This window comes from Fistularia commersonii, chromosome 34 (assembly GCF_037954325.1).
Source record: "Fistularia commersonii isolate RoL2024-O1a breed Wild chromosome 34, RoL_Fcom_v1.0, whole genome shotgun sequence".
Taxonomy (NCBI): Eukaryota; Metazoa; Chordata; class Actinopteri; order Syngnathiformes; family Fistulariidae; genus Fistularia; species Fistularia commersonii.
In genome coordinates, this window is record NC_141317.1 from 9,022,436 (window position 1) to 9,043,925 (window position 21,490).

The 21,490-nt window shown below is 45.8% G+C and overlaps 1 protein-coding gene across 3 annotated transcripts; it reads right to left on the minus strand.

Annotated features, from left to right (window-relative positions):
* Positions 1-6,122: 6,122 nt before the first annotated feature.
* On the minus strand, positions 6,123-21,064 carry eif2d (eukaryotic translation initiation factor 2D). Of its 3 annotated transcripts, XM_086141549.1 has the most exons (15): positions 20,833-21,064; positions 18,666-18,856; positions 18,496-18,579; positions 18,328-18,418; positions 18,149-18,256; positions 16,039-16,337; positions 15,607-15,724; positions 15,463-15,508; positions 15,263-15,369; positions 13,964-14,122; positions 12,237-12,326; positions 11,631-11,726; positions 8,277-8,397; positions 6,507-6,681; positions 6,123-6,417 (listed from the first exon to the last, which is right to left on the minus strand). In XM_086141549.1, the coding sequence occupies exons 1-15, from the start codon at positions 20,886-20,888 to the stop codon at positions 6,347-6,349; spliced, it is 1,812 nt and encodes a 603-aa protein (XP_085997675.1). In that variant the 5' UTR covers positions 20,889-21,064; the 3' UTR covers positions 6,123-6,346. The 3 variants fall into 3 exon arrangements, with proteins under 3 accessions (XP_085997675.1, XP_085997676.1, XP_085997678.1); XM_086141550.1 differs by lacking the exon at positions 20,833-21,064 and having other exon boundaries at positions 18,725-18,837; XM_086141552.1 differs by lacking the exons at positions 6,123-6,417; positions 6,507-6,681; positions 8,277-8,397 and adding an exon at positions 11,249-11,382.
* Between the last annotated feature and the right edge of the window lie 426 nt (positions 21,065-21,490).

A 21,490-nucleotide genomic window follows, 5' to 3' on the forward strand; every position in this document is an offset into this window, starting at 1 on the left:
CATAACTGCCTGCGAATGCCCGCTGAGAATATCACCGGGGGAGCTCCCCGAGCTGACTCTTGGATTATTAGCAGAGCTGGCATTGGCCTGGCTATTTGGTGCAAGTGTGAGGAAACGGTTCATCGAATTCAGATCCCCTATTAGTTGTAAACTAATTTCATTACGCCGTTACACATGCTGCATATTTGATGGACACGCCGCGATGAGTTCGGTGGCGTTCCGCAGGGGGAGGAAAGCTCTGACGGCTTGCGAACCCCGACGCCTCGGGCTTTTGAGGACAACTTACAGCTGGAATCGTGTAACTTTTTTCAAGAAGGGGGGCTGGAGGCCCCTCCGTCCTTGAACCGGGAAAAAAAAAAAAAAAAAAAAAGATTTCGATCGGCTCCCTGGTGTCTGCAAAAATCACATTGCGTTGTCGTCGCTGTGAGATTAAAAAACAGAGTTTACTTATTGTTTTAAGCGCTTGTTTGTTTGTTTTTGTGCCTCTACGACTGTCTGCTTCACATGCATATATTTCTGGATTTGCTGCCAGCGCTCTCTCCTAATTCAAGCTTTAGGAACTGGCTTGTTTGATTTGTAAATTAGGAAATGGCAAGCATGCACTGCCTTTAATTTAATGGAATCATCTCAGATTAAGTTAAAGAGGCCAATTTCTTATCCTGTGTTTCCAAAAGCATTTGAGAAGGGAAAGGCTAACAAAATTTGCGGCCTGATAACCAATTACATATTAGACATCAGATCAATGTCTCTGGATGAGCTGGGAGTTCTCCTCCGAGTCGACCTTCAACTTGCCCTGCTTTGGACTTAGAGACGGCGCAGAGACCTCTGAGCGAGGGTCATGTCAAACTTCCCTTTGGAGGGGAACGAAGAGCCACGGACGAACCAAGACGCACGAACCGACCGACTCCCGATGTTTCCTTGACATACAGTCAAAGAAGTTATCCTATTTGTGAAGAAGCTCGTTCTCTGCCGGCTGGAGCTTCATCTGCATCCCTGTTTTAGTTTTAGAAGTTGTTCACTCGTGCATCTATTGCTCAACTCCCGCTTCTGCAAACAAGGGGTCCCCAATAGCTAGCTCTTCCTTTGGGAAACCAGGGGTTCCGGTCCACTGAAGATATGTGATCCATCCAGAAGTTCTGGATCAACCAGAGCTCCCTGCTAGGCGGACACCCACATCACACGTGATGGTCCACCCCTTGAGCACAAGTCCAATAGGAAGACGCCATCAGATTTAGATTTGGTCCTTCCTCCTGTCGTCCATGTAAGCGTTGAAAGGTGGTGACACCTTCAGGGTCACCTCCTGGCATCTGAGAAGATACTCTGACAGGTGTCATCAATACAAACAAGCCTCAGATGTCTCCTTTCCTTCCCCCTTCATCAAACAGAGGCCACCAGTTGGGAATACTCGTACCAACTGGTGCCGGAGTCGGGACCTCCTCCAGAAGCTGGGTTGTAGAAGCTCGTGGAGCTATCCACCGTTCATCTCAACCTCTCACACTAGTCCAAGTCTCGGTCTCCAGAACCTACGGGACGACGACTCAATGTTTTTTTTTCTTTCTCCCGGCTGTGCAAGACATTGCTTCGCGGTCCAAGGCCTGGCTGGTGCCGCGATGCTCCTCTGTGACAATTATCGGGGAATTTGTAGCATCTGCTCCTCTGGAAATTCTTGAACGAGCGCCACTTGATAAGTGTGTTAGATACACTATGGATGATATCTATCTGTCGTTATCCTATGCCAGGACATTTGGCCCTACGGCTCGCAGTTTATTATGCGCTGGACTATAATGGTGCATTATTGGGTAAGTGGACCAACAGTGTGCCTTATAAACCTCGAGAAGTCACAAGGGCACAACTCCCCCCAACCCCTCCAACAACCCATCCTGAGGAGACGTACAGGAGCATCGGGTCAAAGCATACAAACTGGAGATCCTGCGATTCCACTTAGTTGTTTTTCTGCAACTGGACGTCTGTTTTTTGACAGTTATCCACAGATTGCGTATTCCATGATAATAAGACATCAGTATTTACTCGTGTGGAATATGCTGTGTGTCAAGGTACTTTCCTCGCTCCATAACTTGGCACCAACCATATGCAGTTAAGTGAATACATTTCCACAGTGAGTCTGATGACAATCAGACGGCATTGTCCTCTAAAGGCGTAGGATTAGGCACAAATGACTCGGGCCGCTGGAAAATCGTCCGTCAGACCAACCCTGTATTTTAAATAGCGACCAAACTCGACCGCCGGTCATAGGATCGTCAATTTGACCACTCGTTTACCCAGAAAACTGCGTCCAATCGGATCTTATTCTTGATCGCCTCTTTAAAGAAGTTACCCTTTCTTTCGCCCCTTGGGAGGCCCAAAAATGAACACGTACCAGTGCTGATAAGATATGCCTTTTTTCGTTTGCCATATCTGGCTCCTCGGACCAAATCGCAAGTCTTTTTGTTTCATATTTCCGACAAATGCGCTCCCCGAGTTGAACGAGGGCAAAGAAGGACGATCCGGCTCGATACTGGGATCCGTTGCGACTGACGTAAGCGTAGTAGCCTCCTGCCACCGGAGGCATTTTTATATTGTCATACCGCACCCTAAGTCGCATACACATTAAGTCTGATGAGTGATCGGGTGTGTACAAAAGAAATATGAGCTTTGAGCAAGCAGAGGTGTCTGCAGTGCTACGGCGCACATGGACCTCCAACATAAATACAAAGCGAGGAGGTTGTGGTATATTTGGCAGCCCCTTTAAGTACATCTAAACTCCAGGGACTCCGAGTTTAATGTAACGTAACTGAAAGCTTGTCTTTTTTTCGAAAGGGAGGGAGAATTCTATCCCACCATTTACGACGCGTTGATAAAAGCAACGCCTCGGTCAGGACAGGCTTTGCTGGGCGAGCGTCATCGCCTCTAAACATCTGGAAGCAGAAGAGTTTGCTCTCCAGGTTCGACACCTTCATACTGGCAGCCTCTTCTGATCCTCATTACGGGCTTTTTGTATCTGCAGGGAAGCAGCAGCAGCAGGAGAAGCGGCAGCTGGTTTCCGAACGGCTCTGCACAGCCGTTACTGCAGAAATGTGCTGCATCTACAGCGAACCGTCTCGGGTCGCCTTTTCGGAACATCTTCAAAACCGACTAATAAACAAGTTCCTGTCGTATCTCCGCCCGCCCGCTCGCCAGATGCGATGTCGGGGCCTCGCGAGGTCCCAAAGAGCAACATAATGAAATCAAAATAAAAAGAGGAAAATGAAAAACAAAAAATGGTTCCGCTTAGCGGACGATGTGTTAAGATTACGATCCTGTTGTTAGTAAAGCAGACGTTAACCCCGTGATGACCGTTAGCAGCCGCACGTTTGCACCACTTCCAGATTCTGCAAAAAAATGCCATAAATGACTTATTTTCTCCTGCAAAACATCCATCTAAAGTCACACCAGGTTTGCACTACTTCACTTTGAGTCTAAAATCCGAGGAAGACTTTTCAAAGTAACACTGATTTGACAGTAAAGTCACATTTTGTTCTTTCAAATGTTCTCCAAATACATATTGGGTAAAGAAAAAAACAAACAAACTTGTTTTACAACTAAAAGATTGAATGGGTTTCCATTCAGGTTCATCTGTTAAGCAGCCAAAGAGTCTCTTCACACATCTCTAATAGTCAACAACCACATGCTTGAAGGGGGGGGGGGGGGGGGGGGAACGCCACAGCCAATCATCTGCCTCTAACTAACCAACGGCCAATCATCTGCTTCCATCTAACCCACTCCTCTGCATCGCCAGCTGACCTCCTGTCCTCCTTCACTCCATCCATAAATCTCCTCTGCGGTCTTCCTCAATGCAGAGAAAGTAATGGAGGTCTTTATTAGCGTAATTAGCATTCTTCTTCTTTTCCTTTGGGCTTTTCTCCAACCGTCTCCATCTAACCCTGTTCTCTGGAGCCTCCTCTCTCACACCAACTAACTTCATATCCTCTCTCACAACGTCCATAAATCTTCTCTTTGGTCTTCCAGTAGACCTCTAACTCCAGCATCCGTCTGCCAATATATTCACTCTCCCTCCTCTGTACACCATCTCAGTCTGGCTTCATCTAAGATGGGTCGTCCCTCTGATGGACTCGTTCCCGATCCTCTCCGTCCTGGTCGCTCCCAAAGAGAACCTCAACATCTTCATCTCTGCGACCTCCAGCTCTGCCTCCTGTCTTGGTCATTGTCACAGTTTGTAGATCATCTCACCAGTGTCTCCTCCACCTCTCCTTTCACTGCAGATCACAATGTCATCTGCAAACATCACGGTCCACGGAGATTCCTGACTAGCCTCATCTGACAGCCTGTCCGTCACCACTGCAAACAAGAAGGGGGTCAGAGCTGATCCCTGATGGAGTCCCACCTCCACCTTGAACTTCTCAGTTACCCCTACAGCAAACCGCACCGCTTTCTCACAGCGAGCATACATGTCCTGCACCAGTCTAACATACGTCCTTATGCAATAGCAGAGCTCTTCTCTTGGCACCCCGTCACATGCTTTTTCTAGGTCTACAAAAGCGCAATGGAGCTTCCTCTGACCTTAGTAATCAGCATTCTCCCCGCAAAACCATCCAAAGGGAGCAAAGGGAAGACCTGATGATGATTGTCCATCAGAACTGATCTTTAGAAAGAGACAGTTTATCCTCTCGTCATCCACACATCGCTGATATCTTCTAAAAGCACGTAAACCTTCACTGAAAGAAAGATAATTTAACTGCAGCATATGAATCAAATCAGTATCTCAAGCTGTCCACACAACCAGAGACATCCAACTCTGGACAATTCAGGGCCTCCAAATGAACCCTCTGCATGATTTGCCATTGGGAGGAACTCCACGCAGAGAGAACACGGAAGCTCCTCCTGTGGGAACCCAACCAGGGACCTTCACCTTTACCACCAACATGTTCCTGATTTGTTAGAACTATATAAGGAACAGGTGAGGAGGCCAGACCCCCCTGGCTTACCACGTACACGTGGAGGCCATCTATCAGGAGGAAGTTCCCACAGCTTCGAAAACGCATGTGAAGATATCTCCTGAGAGACAGCGGCTGCAGAAACGTGGCTCGATAACCGTTCCCTGGAGCCGCCCCTGACCCGAGCTCGTCACTCTGCAAGAATTCAACCATTTCCAAAGAGCTTGTCCGCCACGTACCTTCGGCGTCACGATCGGGGCTCTTCTTTGATACATTTGACAAGCGAACGTCCTCAACAGTTTACACGCTGAATTAGAAACACTCGCCTGCGGAGCGCGGCGTCTTTTCACTTGAGAACCGAGAGAACAGAATCGTCAGAAGTGCAGCTGCTCAAAGTGACCCGGCAAGAGCTTCCAGGTACAAATCTGGAAATACAAGTTTTAAACCGCTGTACCGAGGAGATCCAAGGGGTGAAGGCCAAACCAGACACGCAACATCCTCAGGCTGCATCCAGCTGGGGACCTTGGACGCACGTCATTTTCCATCTCTCCACTTCTTCATTTCCTGTCGCCTCACTACCGTGGACTGAAAATGTTAAAAATATCAAGTGACAAAACTTTGGAAGGCGAATCCTTCTGGTTTCCATGTGTAGCCGGGCGCCACGCGGACCCGTCGCGTCCGCCGTTCCCACGGCTTTGGCGTCAAACAGGTGAGGAGACGCCGGCAGAAGGTGAAACGTGACCTGAATTTAGCCGTTTACTTCCAAAAATACCATCGACCATAAAGAAAGAATAGAAACGCATCATCAGCAAAATGTACTTCCAATAAGAAACGTACTATTTTTTCCATTCTGTTTGACATTATAATTCTACATAATAGTGTTTTTATCACTTAAAAGCGGTAGATTGCTATAAAAATAGGTCAAAACTGTGACGCAAACGCGCTGATGAATGCATTTAATTACCCATAATTTCCTGTACTTAAAAGTGTGCAGAATGCTTTACCTTACCGTGAGACGTCAGCCGGGTCCAAACCCTCGCTTCCCCCGAGGCGTCCCACGACCCGGGAGATAATCTGGAAACTTTTACACCCAAACGTGGGAGTCGGGCGGTCGAGTCTCGGGAACGCCGTTCGGGGAAAATGACTTTCATCCAAATCGCATAAAGCAACAAAGTATTGAAAGCTTAATACTTTATACAGTCACAAAATGTTTATTTTTCTCTCTGGTGGCGGGCGGTTTCAGAACATCAGTCTCAATTCACGGCTGAAATGATGCATGAAATCTAAATGAAATAAAATCTTGGCTCAAATGTACATGGTGAAATAGTGAAACGGCGGCCGAACCGGCCAATCGAAGCAAAGCGCTCGGTTCTCCGGCCCGACGGGTCGACGGAATCGCGCGAGCTATCTAAACGCTACTTCTTCTTTCCACCTTTTGGAGCCTTGTCTAATCCTTGGATGTACTTACGAGGGATTCGATAGTGATCTGAAATGAACAAAAACGGAAACGTTATTGCGAGAGATGATTCGGTGGATACCATCGTATGCTACGATTGAAATACGAACGCCCCAAACCTATTAGCAAATTGCCGACTTGGTGGATCTGGTTGCCTTGAATCTGGACCAGCACTCGTCCCTTGCTGCCGGGGACGGGCTGCAGCACCGAGCTGGCCTGGACTCGGTGCTGCAGAGCGGCGGCCACCACGGACGGATCCAGGCCGTACACCTCCAGGTTCTTTATAAGAGTCACCTGCGGGAGGCACCAGAAAGCGTAAGTCCGTGCGGCTGCTGACAGACGGCTGCAAGCGTGTTTTTGTGTGCCGTAAATTATTATCAGCTGGATCAGCTCGATATCGATCCGTCTTTAGACGGCTGAAACGCACGACGGCGCGTCGACGCACGCTCGTCCGACAAGGTGCCGCTGAGAAGCACGCCGGCGAGACTTACGAGACAAAACCGACGACCAATCGGAAATAAAAAATCCCGAAAAAGCTCAAAACACACCGTGTTGCGCGTCTATAGGTTTGAGGAGGGTCAAAGGTCAGGATCTTTCCTGGCTGTGGATGAATACAACCTTCTCCGCTCCAAGCGCCGAGGTGTTGAGGACCGAGCGATTGGTGTTTGTCAGTGACATGTGTGTTCTCAGATGTTTTATCCAACATCATTACTCAGAACATCAACTCGCAGGAGTGTGAGCGGCCAAACATGCAGCGCATCCGGCCAGTGGAGATTCTGGGAAGGAAGGAGGGAACTGGCTCGCTCGCGTTATTGGCGCCCCGAGCTCTGTCATCCCACGGGGGGGGAAACATGTCCGGCGGCAGATGCGGCGTGTCTGCGTGGTGTCGTCGGCCACCTCGAGCTGGAGCGGCGCCGTCCCGCCTTAGGGAAACGTGCAAACACGCCATTAAATGTTTAAGAGCCGCGCCCGAAGGCGGCGCTTTTACGGCTTTCTATAAATAGCGGGGCTTCGATAACTGGCAACCCGGCTGGCAAAAAAGGGGGGAAACAACATGTTTATTTCTCCACGATCGATACTTGGCGGGGTCTTAACTGCAGGCAAAACAAACCGCCCATTGTTTTCATTCCTGTTTTTAAAAATAAGTGTAAAAATGCACTGTAATGTAATGTAAAAATAAGTAAAAAAAAAAAACTTTACACTCATCCTTGCACCTGCGCTTTGTGAGTTGCACACCAAGCTGCACTCTACTCATATTTAGAATAATGTTTACAGTCTTCCTATAAGTAGACAGCAAAGTAGCAATAAACGCTTTGGATCCTTAGTTTATTCCGCCTTACGTTTGAACAGCTTTCTTTCCTAGTTTTTACCTCCTCATCCTGCAAACTTCATTTCGCCGCCGAACTCTAAATCGGATCGTTCATTTAAGCCATTTCCAACGAAGCTCGGCGGGCGGAAACCGAGATCCACACTTCATCCTCAGAATCCAAGTGACCCAGTTATACGCTGGTATCAGGATCCATCCAGGCACGGTACACTGCTCGCCTCCAGGGACGGCGATCGGGGTCTGTTTGCTGGTCTGGAAGGCGAACGAGTGTTTGCAGACACCGAGTGACCCCAGAGGACGGATCCGAAGCGAGCGAGTGATTGAATTTGCGTCCGGCAGGCTCCGACCAACACCCACCGCTTCGCAAAGCGATATGAAATTCACGTCCCTCGCACTCCGGCCAGCTCCACTCACTGTTAAGGAAACGTGAGCCGGCCTTTCAGACTGGACAAAGACGTCGATTGTTCATTCGTTATCTACGACGCTAATCCTGCGCCGTGATTGGCCGAGGGCGCTCGCGGAGCGAATCGAGAGAGCGTGGCTGCGGAGCGGAAGCGTTCACCTTCTTGTTGGAACCCCGAGATGCCACGGAGATGTCCACAGGCTCAATGTGGCCCTTCTTCACTGCGGGCGCTTGTCCCGGGAACGCGACCTGATAGCACTCCTGCATTCTCCCCAAAGTCCTGCAAAGAGGGATTTGCGATCGTTTGGTCACAGAGCGTCAGCCGAGGTGATGACAAAATGAGAGTAGTCCTGCGTGCACGGCAGGGAAATGCGGATTCGAGTTTGTGTTTCATAATCAGCGAATGCAGATCCGGCGTAGTTCTGATAGCGAAGCGTACGGATCGCATGATACCCATCCAAATTAAAATCAAAAATACAAACGAAAGGCCAAACGGTCCCAGATATCGGTGGTTAGTGGTTTAAAAGCACCACATGCATTCTGGAGGTTACAGAATGTGGAAGAACAGATCCAGGTGGCCGCTTCCTGCAGCCGTGTGCAAAAAAAAGAAAAGGCGCTTTTGGAACTGGACTGGTTTTTTTTCGGATTCGTGCTCTGCAGAGCGGGGAGAACGTTTCCGTCACATCGCTAAGGAGCTAATTTGCAGTCACCGCTTGATTTCGCGGGGTGGCACTTAAGAGAGATCTTATGACGAATTAAGAAAGCCCTTCCACTACCGACGAGGGGGAAAGATTTTTTTTTTTTTTTCCAGATGTTTCTCATGCATCCTTTACGGCGCTAATAGAATCAAATATAAAAAAATTCATGTTTTCCCCCCCGGTCGAGCTGTCATTCGGTTCTTCCTCATTCCCGTTTCGATGGCTGCACGCTGTGCCTCCATCGGGATAAAAAACCTGTCTGGTTTTGGCTGGAGCCGGCTGCGGTGAAAAAAACAGAAAATCCCACTCGCTTACATAAACACTTAGCGCCGGACTTCTGGGACTCTCCTGTGCCAAAAACAGCCATAACAAGGCCGATCAATTCGCCATGTGAACGATCGCCGAACTTATAAGAGACGCCTCAAATCTAGGACACGTTTTGTAATCTCACGTCTAATTTGATTTTGTCATTAGGGCTGAATTTAGGGATGAAATAAACCTGAAAATGTTTGATTTTATTTCGGGAGCAGCGCCGATCGAGTAGAAAAGTCATACTCGTTTTTTCCGGCTTTTCATTCGCGTTTCCGTCGAACAACAACACCGGGTTGTTACGCGAAGGGCTCGATAATAGATTGTAAATCCCGATTCACGCAAAATGCGTCGGCGGGATCGGCGCCTAACGACAGTCAGCACACTAACAGCTGTCTTCTGTTTTACTTCGCAAAAAAAAAACCAAACAAACACTCGCCACACCTGATCTGATCATCTCTGCACTCACGGTCCGAGGATCGCGTACAGCGACGCACTCTTTCCTCCCGTTTTAAAAACCCCCGGGTTGCATTTGGGGTTTTCTGCAGGTTCCACATGTACGTACCGTTGTTTTACCAAGCTTGATTTACAGCCGTGTCTCCATGACGACCAGTATAAATATAAACGAAGCAACGCTCCGATAGGAAGAAAAGACCGAGACGATTATTTAAGGAAACCTCACTGAGGGCTGAGAATACCGAGAAATCACCCAAATGGATAACGACAGTTCCCACAGTCCGAAATCAAAACTACTACGTCTATGTTACAGCGCCGCTCTCAAACGGAGGCAGCCAGAGGATTTGTGGTCCGTGTAAAATTAACTAGGCTCGCTGCACACCGAGTCCCGGTGTCTTCTGACCGTGTTTGTTTGCACTGGAAATTACGCGGTTTCTGAATTTCGCCCGTTTGGCCGTCGGGGTGATGTTGAAATGTACCAGGCTAACTTTCGGGAGGAGCGATTCTGGGCGCGGGTAGGACGTATCTAGCTTTTTTCGCCCCCCTACTTTTCGATATATTTCATTCATTACATTACATTTGCCAGACGCTTTTATCCAAAGCGACTTACAATAGAGGACATAAGGACTGCAAATAACACTTGCAAATACAAGATGCATTCAATTCCGATCATATATGAAGGAGAAAAGGCAATTTCCTGCGCGGATTCTATTCGCAGTTTGGGCGCCTTTTCGTGAAGCACGTGTTCAGGTGCGACGCCTCGTGGATTCACGCGAGAGCGAACTTTGAGACATTCGTCCGCTTAATGTCGGTTTTAAATGCATATTTGCATAGAGAGGAAAATAACTTGGACTTGCCCTTTTGAAATGTTTTTCATTGCAGCAGACACAAACCAGATGCTGGAATGTCAGGCTTCATTGCCGCGGTCGTATTGATTTTACAGATCAGATTTGGCTAACAGATGGTATTAGGATGATTATTTTGTCCTGTAGTCGAGCTCAATGAGACCCATTTTTTTGTACGCTTCTTTATGATTATGCAAACGCGCGAAAAAAAAGTGACATCTTATCAAATCTGGCAACTCTGCAAATACTCTTTCGGGTGGCGCGGCGTTTGTCCTGCCACTTCCTCGGGTCATCACACCCCTGCAATTTTACACAAACTGCACTTAAGTAGTATTTTTTTTTTTTAACCTCAATACCGCATCAGCTTTTTTCACCCCGTCCTATTGTATCGAGCCTCCTGGCATTTGGAATTCCAGTTAGAAGAAGAAGAAGATACAAATCAAACTCTCAAACCGCAGTGTTTCCATGCACTAACGCTTCGGTCCTCGGGGGCTTTTGTTTTTTTTTTTTTTCTTTTTTTCCCCCCTAACAGCAGAATATCCGGTTGAGTAACAAACGAAAGTCCCCTTTCGTTCATAAATGCTGACCAGCGCGAGAATTAAAAAAAAAAAAAAAAAAAAAAACCCGGTCGCCCTTTCGTTCCTATCAATCTGCACGTTCGCGCACCTTGCACAGTTTACGTTTAGTCGCAATAACTATTTATTATTTTTTCTTCCTCACTCCCACGGACAGCAAATTAAAATCCCCACGTTTCCAGAGCGTACGTCTGACAATAAACACCTTGAATCTTTTATGTGCTGTGAGCTGATTGGCGGCGACGTGAAGTCAGCAGAGACGAGTCGGCGTTGACTCGCTTTGGGTTTCGCTTTCGTGCGTCTTCACCTGCGACCGCTTGTCGAACTCCAGATCGTGACACCATCTTAGAAACAGCGCTATCTGGATGACGACAGCGACGCGCTAGGAGTGCAGATTCCAAAAAAACTTATTATAATCGATATATTTGACATGATTTGAGTTCTAACCAGGGCGACGTGGCGCGGATATCTGGGAAAGGCGATTGAATAAGCCGACTGTCGTACCCGGCGGGCTCCACTTTACTTACTCAGTAAGTCAATAATAGCGGTAATTCTCCGGTAAATGCAAACAAGGGGGCCGCTCTTTGTCGGGACGACATTTACATTTATATTAATGCGGTAAAAGGTTACCTGCTGAAAAGGTCATCCCACTTGAGCGACTCTATTTCCTGGTATTCCGATTTCTCCAGCAAGCAGTCGCACAGCGTCGGGTTTACGGTCACGTAACTGGTCGGGGAAAACAAACGAGAGAAAGCAAAAATGAATCAATTAGGCCTTTTGCACTTGCACAGATGGAAGGCAGTCCACGGGGCACATGCTGCCTTGTTAAGGCCCTGCCATGGCATTTTTTATTTGATTCCTCCGATCGCTCATTATCAATTTGTCTCACATCAAAAGATGCAGAAATTTGAAAGGCCTAAAAAGAAACATGTGACGTCTCCTCGGCTTCGGGAGTCACATTTAAACATTTTAGCCAATTACGACATCACATGGCTCGAAAACTCTCGGCTCGGCTTTGTGTTTGTTGGGTGACCATCGGGCTGCCCTCGAATCAGGGCGCGGCTTCAAAAAAAAAAAAAAAAAAAAACTGACAGCGTGACCACAACTCGTCCAAACGCAGCCCCGGGCTGTTATTACAGTTTGATTATAGCGCTAATTGTTGGTATAATTGTTGTTCTCCACAATCCGATAACGCTCGGTTTATACCGGCGGACGCTGGCGGAAAAATCCACTTACTTTTTATTATTGTCGTCCACCAGCTCGTTTTCCTTCACGTACTGCGTGATGACGGCCCTCGCCTCGGCCGGCTGCATTATCGCTCCTTTCCTGCGAAGGCGCACAAATTGAACATCGTATACGATTATTCTCTGCCTCGCAGGGCGGCAGGGCCGCTGGCGCCCAACCCGGGTGACTCCTCTCTTTCCTGGCAATCCATGTTTTCTGCCGGTGTGTTTTGTGACTCGACAGAAGTAGGTCACCCGCACAACGAGCCCGAGTGTTCGGCGGGAGTGTTTACGTTGAGATAGCCTGCCGCTCCGGCGCTAATAAATTACATTTGAAGATTTCCGCGGGACGGACCAGGCTCTCATTTCCGAAACGCCATGATTTACATCTTGTCGGAATTGGAATCGGGGAGCGTAATGCGGCGGCGCAGCGGTGACGCTGACGTCTAATTAAAACCGATAATCATCGCAAGTACGCCATTGAAGATAAAGTGAATTAACTTGTCAAGGAGGCCAGATCTTTATGTGCAAAATAAAAAGAGCACTCATAATCCTGCCTGGGCTACTTTCTTGTAAACTCATCTCGCCGTTTACACCGACTGATCACAAAAGCCGGCCCCTTCTGCACGGTTGGTGCCGCGAAATAGCTATTTTGTTCATCCAGTTGCACTGGCTACCAGTAGCTGCCGGGATCAAGCACAAGACCCCGACCCTGGCCTTCAAAACCACCTCAGGAACAGGTCCAGCATATCTGACCGAAATGATAAGACCTTATGTTCCCGGCAGAGAGCTGCGTTCCTCTAATACAAACCTGCTAGCAGTACCTTCTGCTCGCTCTAGGGGATCTCAAGGCAAAACTGTTCTCAGTTCTACTACCTCAGTGGTGGAACAAACTTCCGGAAGCAACAAGACTAGCATCATCTCTCTCAACCTTCAAGAAACAGGTAAAAACGTTTCTCTTTCAGGACTTTTTACTGCGCTGATGCCCCAGATCAGGTTGGCGGCAAGTTAGGCTATGCAGTGTGTGTGTGTGTGTGTGTTTGTGTGTCTCTGTCCAAAAAAAAAAAAAAATTTAACTAACCCAAGCTTACTGTTCTATATATTTCCTGTGCATCATGTATTTGCAAGTGTATTTGCAGTCCTTATGTCCTCTATTGTAAGTCGCTTTGGATGAAAGCGTCTGCCAAATGCAATGTAATGTAATGTAATTTTAGCTTCATTTTGATCCACTTTCTGTGGTTAAATCACAAGCGAGTCCAAGTTGGAAACAACCCTCTACCCGTCTGCTGACAGCTGGGAACTGTTAAGACTAAGAGCCGGGCGCGTCTGCCCACCGTGCTACAGGCCCGGAGAGGTGACGGTTGACGCCACGGATACACAAGCAAAGGTAATTTAAGGCAGGATGGAAAATAATGTGTTACAGCGAGGAGGTAATGCCCTGTTTCCTTTCTCTATCCGTGTTGACGCAACGGTAAGCTAACCCGCCGCTAGGCATCGCTGAAGTTTTTTTTTTTTTTTTTTGCAGGTGTAAAGTTTTCTCACCTCCTTCACAACGGAGGTCGGGCACAACCATAGATGGACCCCCGACCCGGCGCCGGTGAGGAAAGCGGGCCTCATTGCGTGAAATAAGAAACGTGAGAAAGGTCGCGGACACGAGCCGGGCTCCCCGACGTCTCGGTGTGAAACGTGCAAATGCGTCAGATTTGGAGGGAGGTGGGAGGGGAAATGCATCAGCAATACCTTTTATTCGCACTCAGGAAAAGAGGCTCCACCCGGGCCGACACGGCGTACAATGTCGTGATCTCCGGAGGTTGATACGGCGCTTCTCCTTCCTCTCCTCCGGCCGGCGACGGGGCCGCATCCACGCACGTGTCCTCGGGAACGACGAAGGAGCGAAGCCTGCAGAGAAATACGGGAAACGGTATTTTCAAGTAAACCCGGAACAAATGTGGACGGAAGAATGACGGCATTTTAATGCGGATATTTAGTGTTATTGTCAGAACCGCAAACATCTCAGACTGCTAAACAGCTGACACTCATTCTTTTAGCACAGGTAACTTCTGCCCTTTAAACTGCACTCATCCATGCACGTGCACTTTGCTAGCACCAAGCTGCACTCAAATGTCTTATTGCACTGCCACTGTTCATATTCGTATCTATAATCATATTAATAATAATGTTTCCGCTCTTTCTATCAGTACATTTCCAAAAATGTGCAGGGAAACACGTTTCTACACTGTGCATGTGACAAAAAAACGCTTTGAATCTTGTCTTCATGTCAATTTCAAACCCTGAAAACTGAATTTGTAAACGATTGCTTTACTGTTCTGTTGACGGCACGTAAAACCGAGTTTGTGATTCGTCTCTGGAGGCTCTCGGTCATCCAGGTCACGGCGAATCCTCCTCGAAATCTTCTTCCCCACCGGGGCGAAACGTCTTCAAGTGAAGAAATTCAAGTCCAGTTGCCACGATAAGATTTCGACACGAACTTTGTGACAATTATAACAAAAAAAGACGCGACGCATTCACCCATCCACTAACTCATGCGAGGCGCTAACCGGAGGTTGACCATCACGTCTTGGAATACGACCGCCAACCTTCAGATTGGAGGGACGCCCGCTTCCCTTTACGTAACGGCTATTTGATGTTCTATTGCAGAAACCCCATTAAATCATTTCAGACGCAGGTCTGGTTATCGAGTTCCTCTAAAAGTGAAGAAAATGCCCATCAGGTGTTTCAAGCCCTTTCCCTGCATCCTCCCTCCGCCTCCACCAATAATGATGTTTTTGTTCACTCCGACGGCTTAGAATCCCAGAACCGCTCGGATTTTTCCAAAAGCGTCCGCCGGGCGAATCCGGTCTCCAATAACAGGAAGAAACGTGTGTGTGTGTGTGTGTTTTGGTCTGAATACTGAAGGGGCGGGGGGGGGGGGGGGACCATCTAAATGCTGATGGTTTAAGTATCTCTAGAACATTTCGCAATCATCATTTAATCAAAGCGAAAAATAAATCACATCTAAGCAGCAGCAGCAGGACTTACTCTGGATTTTTCCAGTCCACCTCCACAATGCTCTCCACACCCTTGGTGAGTTCTTTCACTCGCACAAGGTTATACCCCTGCTGCATAGCCTGGAGAAACTTGGACAGCTGTTGGAAAAGTTATGAATATGACTGTGTAAACACTTAGCGACGGACTGAAAAAATCATCAGTGCGCTTGAAGCGCCGCGCTTCGAGGCTACCTTCTTGTAGCTGGACTTCTTTATATCGAGCTGTTTTCCACTCGGGCTGGAAAAACACAAATGAATGAAAACAAAATGAATAAATAAAAAAAAAAAATTAAAGGAAATCGTCATCGGACGAGGAGACTTTTTTTTTTTTTTTACCAGCAGGAGAACATGTGGTTGCCGAGAAACGTGCTGGTCAGCAGAGGGAGCTCCGATTTCTTCACCTTGATCTTGAGCGCGTGCAGGAAGCACTGCAACAGCAGGGCGTCCATTGTCTCTGCGAGACCAGGGTGAGACCGAGGTCACATTCTTTTCCCTGCGAGCACGCTCACATTTGTTTGAAATAAAAAATTAATAATAAGTGATTTTATGGTTTCGGTGCCGAGTGTTTTTCTGGCACGTCGACCGGCGGATGTGCCGGTTTCATCCGGATCTGGGGAGCTTTCTGGCTCGGGACGCGTAGCGGATACTTCGGCGTCCACTCGACACCTCCGAATTGATTTTTAATGACATTTTAACACTTTCATCCACCGACAGCTAATCGCACGGTTAGATCGAACTCTCATTACGCCATGTTACTTGACCGGGTACCTTGCGGTGATCTCTGCTGGTTCTGGGGATCCTCCTCCTCCTCCTCCTCCTCCTCCTCCTCATTATCATTTCCACCTTTTTTTTCCTCCTTCTCTTCAAGGCGAAGCTCCAGGATACCAGAGCAGTTCGGGTCGAGGACCTTGTCGCTTCGCTCTTCCTCCTCAAGTTTCTGAGCCTCCTCCTCCTCCTCCTCCTCCTCATCATCTCCCTCGTCAACATCACAATCCTCTTCCTGTTCCCCGCGCCTGTCCTCCTCCGAATCTGCTAAAGCAGGAGGATCTGACTTATCTCCGAAAGCCCTGCAGAAAGTAGAAGATTAATGAGAGGTCGTTGAGCTTAACAAAAACGGCGGATGGTTTCGGATACGTGCCGATCCGGCAGCTGAAATAATAGGATTTCAGTTCTCAGTGAAAGCTGTAACGGCCGCTTGGAGGAGAAATCAAAAAGTGGGGAAACGGTGAAGCGTCATTAACCTGACGGGCTGGTGATTTCCTGAGGAGTGACTTTTCTATACACTTCTTGTGCGGGAGGTCCAAGGGAACCTTCCAGAAACCGCAGGGAGTCACTTTGCAGGTTTGCAAACCCTAATTTACTCGGACGTATGAACGAGTAAGTGAATGGTTGCGTCTGGATGTGTGGCCCTGTGATTGGCAGGGTGAACGCCGCTTCTCCTCCAATGAGAGCAGGATCCAGCAACCCTGACTGCAGGAGAAGCAGTTTGGAAAAGGGGTGTCAAACTAATTTGGGTCCGCGGGCCACAAACGGCCTAATTTCATGTCAAGTCATACTGAGTCCGAAATTTTCCTTTGACTTAGTGTGAAGGAAATAAACAGGTAAATTGTAAAAATCTTTATATGAAATGAACTGTTCCCCTGAAAAAAAAACACATGACGAATTAATATTAAATATTAATTAATATTAAATATTAATATAATATTAATAAATACGATATATTAATATAATAATATAACATAATATAATATAATAATATGATATCAATATTATATAATATTAATATTTGTATTAATATTAATATAAATATACACCCTAATTGCACCCTAAAAATAAAAGAGAAAATCTTGTCACTGGGAAAATTTGCCACTAGAATTTATTAGAAAATTTATCGGTACCATATATGAGAGGAGGTGTAATGTTTAAAAGGCTAATGTTGTCTATTCTGGTTATCAACACTATCTTTTTAATTTTGCCTGTTTTATTTTTTATTTTTATGCAATTCTTTTGTGTTTTTTATGGAAATAAGAAAAGATCATTTTAACAATGTCACTAGATGCTTTTTCATCAAAAAATAATTTTGTTTTCAAATTTTGAAGCAAAAAAAAAAAACATTGCAAAGTTACTTTTTGATTTTTTCTTGCCTGTTTTTTTTGTTTTAAATTCACTATAAAACTCCCAGATGCAAGTGAGATAAAAAAGCACGAGCCGCACTAACATAAAGATTTAATTTCAGGCAGGGGGCCACAAAATATTGTTCCGAGGGCCCAAATTGACCCGCGAGTCAGGAACCCCTGGTTTAGAAGAACGAACAAACAAAAAAAAATGTTGTTTCTCCGAGTTGTAAAGCAGATTTATTGTTGTCACTGTCACAAACAGACAGCTCGGCGTGGTCTTCAGTTTTCATCGCCGCACTAGAATATGTAGCTGCTCGGCCAATGAGAGCTGCACTGTTCTTCTCTTGCCTCCTTAAAAAAGACAAAATAGTATTTTCGAAGTTTACGATCTTAATTATCAGAGACAACAACTCTCATTATTCCTCCACATTAAAATAGAAATTTGTCAGTTTCTCTAGCGTGTCCTGTGGAAAGCTACGAGTTTAAGAATCAAACCGGACGTGTCCTTTTTATATCTTTTTTTTTTTTTTTTCCAAAAAATGGAAGAACGAGGGGATTTTATGGGGAATTTATGGGGGAAAAAAAAAAAAGGCGAACATCGTTCTTTGTGTCCCGGACAATATTTGTGAGAATATTTTCCCCCGGTGTGAGTAATTACTCGTGAGATATCGGACTCTGGAGACTGGAACGGACAGGCGGGCAGTCCAAGCACATAAATGACTATCGAGAGAAAGAAACGTGCACGTGAAGAACCCACTGACCAGAGTGTATCCATGTAAGTGTGGAGGACACACACTCCTCGTCCTTTCATGCCCGAACTCCGCATGTCGCCACTGGACGCCGCCGCCGTGCCAACTGCGACAGGAGCTCTGAAATCACACCGGAGAACGACGTCAAACCCAAACACAGCAACACCAGCGGAAAGCTTTCTCGGTCGCACCTGTTATTGACCAGAGTGACGGCGCAGCAGGCCCCGCGTTCGACGTCCGGAAGACCACTCGCGGGCACCACCACACCGGGGAGCATGAGATCTTTGGAGAAAACACCGTTGTTTAGACATTGTTGCTTCCTAAAGAACCAATACGGGCGCAAGGGAAGAAGAGCGTACCAGCGCCGCCGACCAACTTCTCAAGCACGGGAGGCCAAGTCCTGAATGTCGGAAGCGCGGCGGGGTAACGCCAGAGCATGTACACTGAAAAATAAGGGATTTCAAGTCACTTAAATGGCCTCCCAGCCATTGCTTGATTCTCCTCATTTTTTCTCAAAACAACCAATCACCTGTTGGATAAAGTTGCTTCTCCAACTCAAACAACAGTGGGTTTTTGTGGAAAACATACAGTGTCACAGCGTCCCCCTTGTGCGTGTAAATCTTCACCACATTTAGCTCTTCTTTATTGGGGACCAGCTCGGACAGCTCCTCGGCGGACAGAAACGGGAAGGCGGCGCTAATGTCTGCTTTCAGCTTTCTCCTGAAGAAGGTGGGGAAAAAAAAAAAAAAAAAAAAAAAAAAAACGGGAACAGAAAATGCAGCGTATTGATTGGAATGGAAGATAAAGTCGTGGCAAGAGTACAAACTCATGTCAATAAATGAGTTGCGATGCTATTTTAGCGCACGTGTTACTACACGCACACAGGCACACATAGTTGAAATAAGTTTACATACCGCATTAAAAAAGTTATATCACCCCTTTTGTTTCTTAACTGTCAGATGTTAAATCAGACAAAACCTTTCCTGCTGTAGGACAGTTTGGTTTCCCGGGATTATTTTTATTTGCTAAATGCCTTAATAGTGACTGATAGATTTTATCTTCATGACTTCCTCTCGCCCGATGACAGCTGGGATTGGCTCCAGCATCCCCCTGCGACCCTGAGTGCAGGGTAAGCGGCAGAAGATGGATGGATGGATGGACTTCAAATTAGGTTATGAACATGCATTTCCTTGGTATCTGAGCTGCATGACCTGTCCTCCAGACAGTCAAGTCTGCAGGCCATCGCCCCTTCAGCTCTGCCCACTCATTTCCTCAGGGCTTTGTGACGGCCATTGCAAGACATTCACTTTTGTCAGTCTCTTTCTTACCAATGCGGCAGGATGTTAAGGGTCATTGTCCATTTGTATACACATATACAGGACTGTTCCAGAAAATTAGAACATTGTTCAAAATTCAAAAAACCAAAATTACTTCTTCATGATATTCTAATACTTTGAGATGGTATTTTTGAGTTTTCTTAAGATGTAAGCCATAATCAGCAAAATCAAAATAATAAAAGGCTTGCAATATTTCAGTTGATTTGTAATGAATCCAGAATGTATGACATTTTTGTTTTTGTAAGTGCATTACAGAAGATAAAGAACTTTATCACAATATTCTAATTTTCTGAGACAGTCCTGTAATCTCTCACAATCTCAAATATATCTAATAATAATAATAATATAAATAAACAAAAAGCCATTTAGTGAATATAAATATTTCTGGTAAAAGTAAGTGACCTAGAACAGGAAAGGTTTAGCGAGATTTGATGTCAAACAATGAGGGGAGGAAAAAAAGGTTATGCGTCACAGTTTATCCAAATATATAAATATTGCAATTTCGTCTTTATCTGTTTAAAGAAAAGGTGTCGAGTGGCTCAACGCAGCAGTACTATTTAAAAATAGCAAGCGATGTACTGCTGTAATTAAGTGTACTGTAATTAATGATACTGCAAAGATATTCTGCGGCTCCTGTGCAAAACATGTGCAGCATACAGAGTAAACATAGTGTCTGCTGGATTTTTCAACTTGGGACATTTTCTATTATCAATTTTGGTTTTTATACCACTGAGCACAATTCCAAACCAAAGACGATCTTGACTAGAAAAGCGGTCGAGTCAGATTGTTTTGGCAGAACTATTTTGGCAGAAATTAGTGTTGCACGACAATCAATCACTGCTTGTCAACAACAGAAACTTCGACGAGTGTGTGCAGTTTGTGACTATGCCATGGATCCCCTTGCCTTTTTTTTTATTCTGTCATTCTTTCATAATCCTGCACACTACCTGCTGTGCGTAATTATCATATATAAAGAAAACCCATTGTTTTTAAAACCAAGCATTATCATTTTTCATACAAGACAAAAATTCCAATAGCAAAGGCAATTTAGGACGGATTATTTTGAACCACATATCATCCTCATCTACCAGGCCAAGTCTTTCAGGGCTAAAATATGCAACAGATTCACAATATTAACAAGAATTCTGGGTTTAATGTTAGCAAGACTTCTTCATTAGCCCAACAATATAGCTAATCTTACCAGAACTACAAGCTTAAACTTGGGTTCTGCAAACAGTTGCTCGCAACGAAAAACTAACAAAAATCAAGACATTCGCCTTTTCTTGGAAAAAAACTTAATCAGAAGTTTTAACACCGGAACCCGTAAATATTTATTGATAATAAAAACTGGTGACTCACCTGTCCGACCCTTTGATAGCCGTGTTGGATTTGACACGAAACGGTTTGGCAAACATTTTTTTCTCGAATAAAATAAAATAAATTAAAAAAAAGAAACACCGGGGAGTTCAACCTGACCTCAGCTGAGAGGCAATATATCCGGGCTAATTAAACAACATAAATTATAGTGCAGTATGTCATCATTAACGAGGGATTAAAAGATATAACAGTACTTTTAGCTCCTCGTTGGGTATGTAGGTCCGACGAATATTTACTTCCGGGTGGAAACTGTGGTTCTGAGGAACATTGGTTCCGCATGGCTCGACACGTCTTTTAGGGAAAATGCCTTTAGATACAATCATCCATTGGCTGGAAAAAAATATAAAAAGGATTTTTTAAATTTCTCAAGTAATTCTTATACAAGAAAAAAAAACCTTTTCAATCCTAAAAGGGAAATGGAGAGTATTGAGTGCTCCCACTTTTGATGGATACAGCGCACACAACCACTGGTTAGACACTCTGAACACATCTTTTTAAAGAAAAAGTTATTAAAAATTGTTAACATCGTACACTTCATGAAAGTAGGCTTTAATCCAGGTCACGGCTGTTGTGCTTCATCAATTTGACTCATAAACTGGCAGGGCAGTTTGTACTGCTGGTTTATACAGCGCCATTCCCA

What these genes read in the sequence shown, in the direction of transcription:
- eif2d (XM_086141549.1), bottom strand. Translation starts at nt 20,888, where the DNA reads ATGTTTGCCAAACCGTTTCGTGTCAAATCCAACACGGCTATCAAAGGG. An exon ending in TTCCTGAGTGCGAATAAAAG is followed by an intron (nt 12,327 to 13,963) that starts GTATTGCTGATG and finishes GCGCCTTCGCAG; the next exon opens with GAAAGGAGCGATAATGCAGC. An exon ending in AGTCGGCAATTTGCTAATAG is followed by an intron (nt 6,418 to 6,506) that starts GTTTGGGGCGTT and finishes TGTTCATTTCAG; the next exon opens with ATCACTATCGAATCCCTCGT.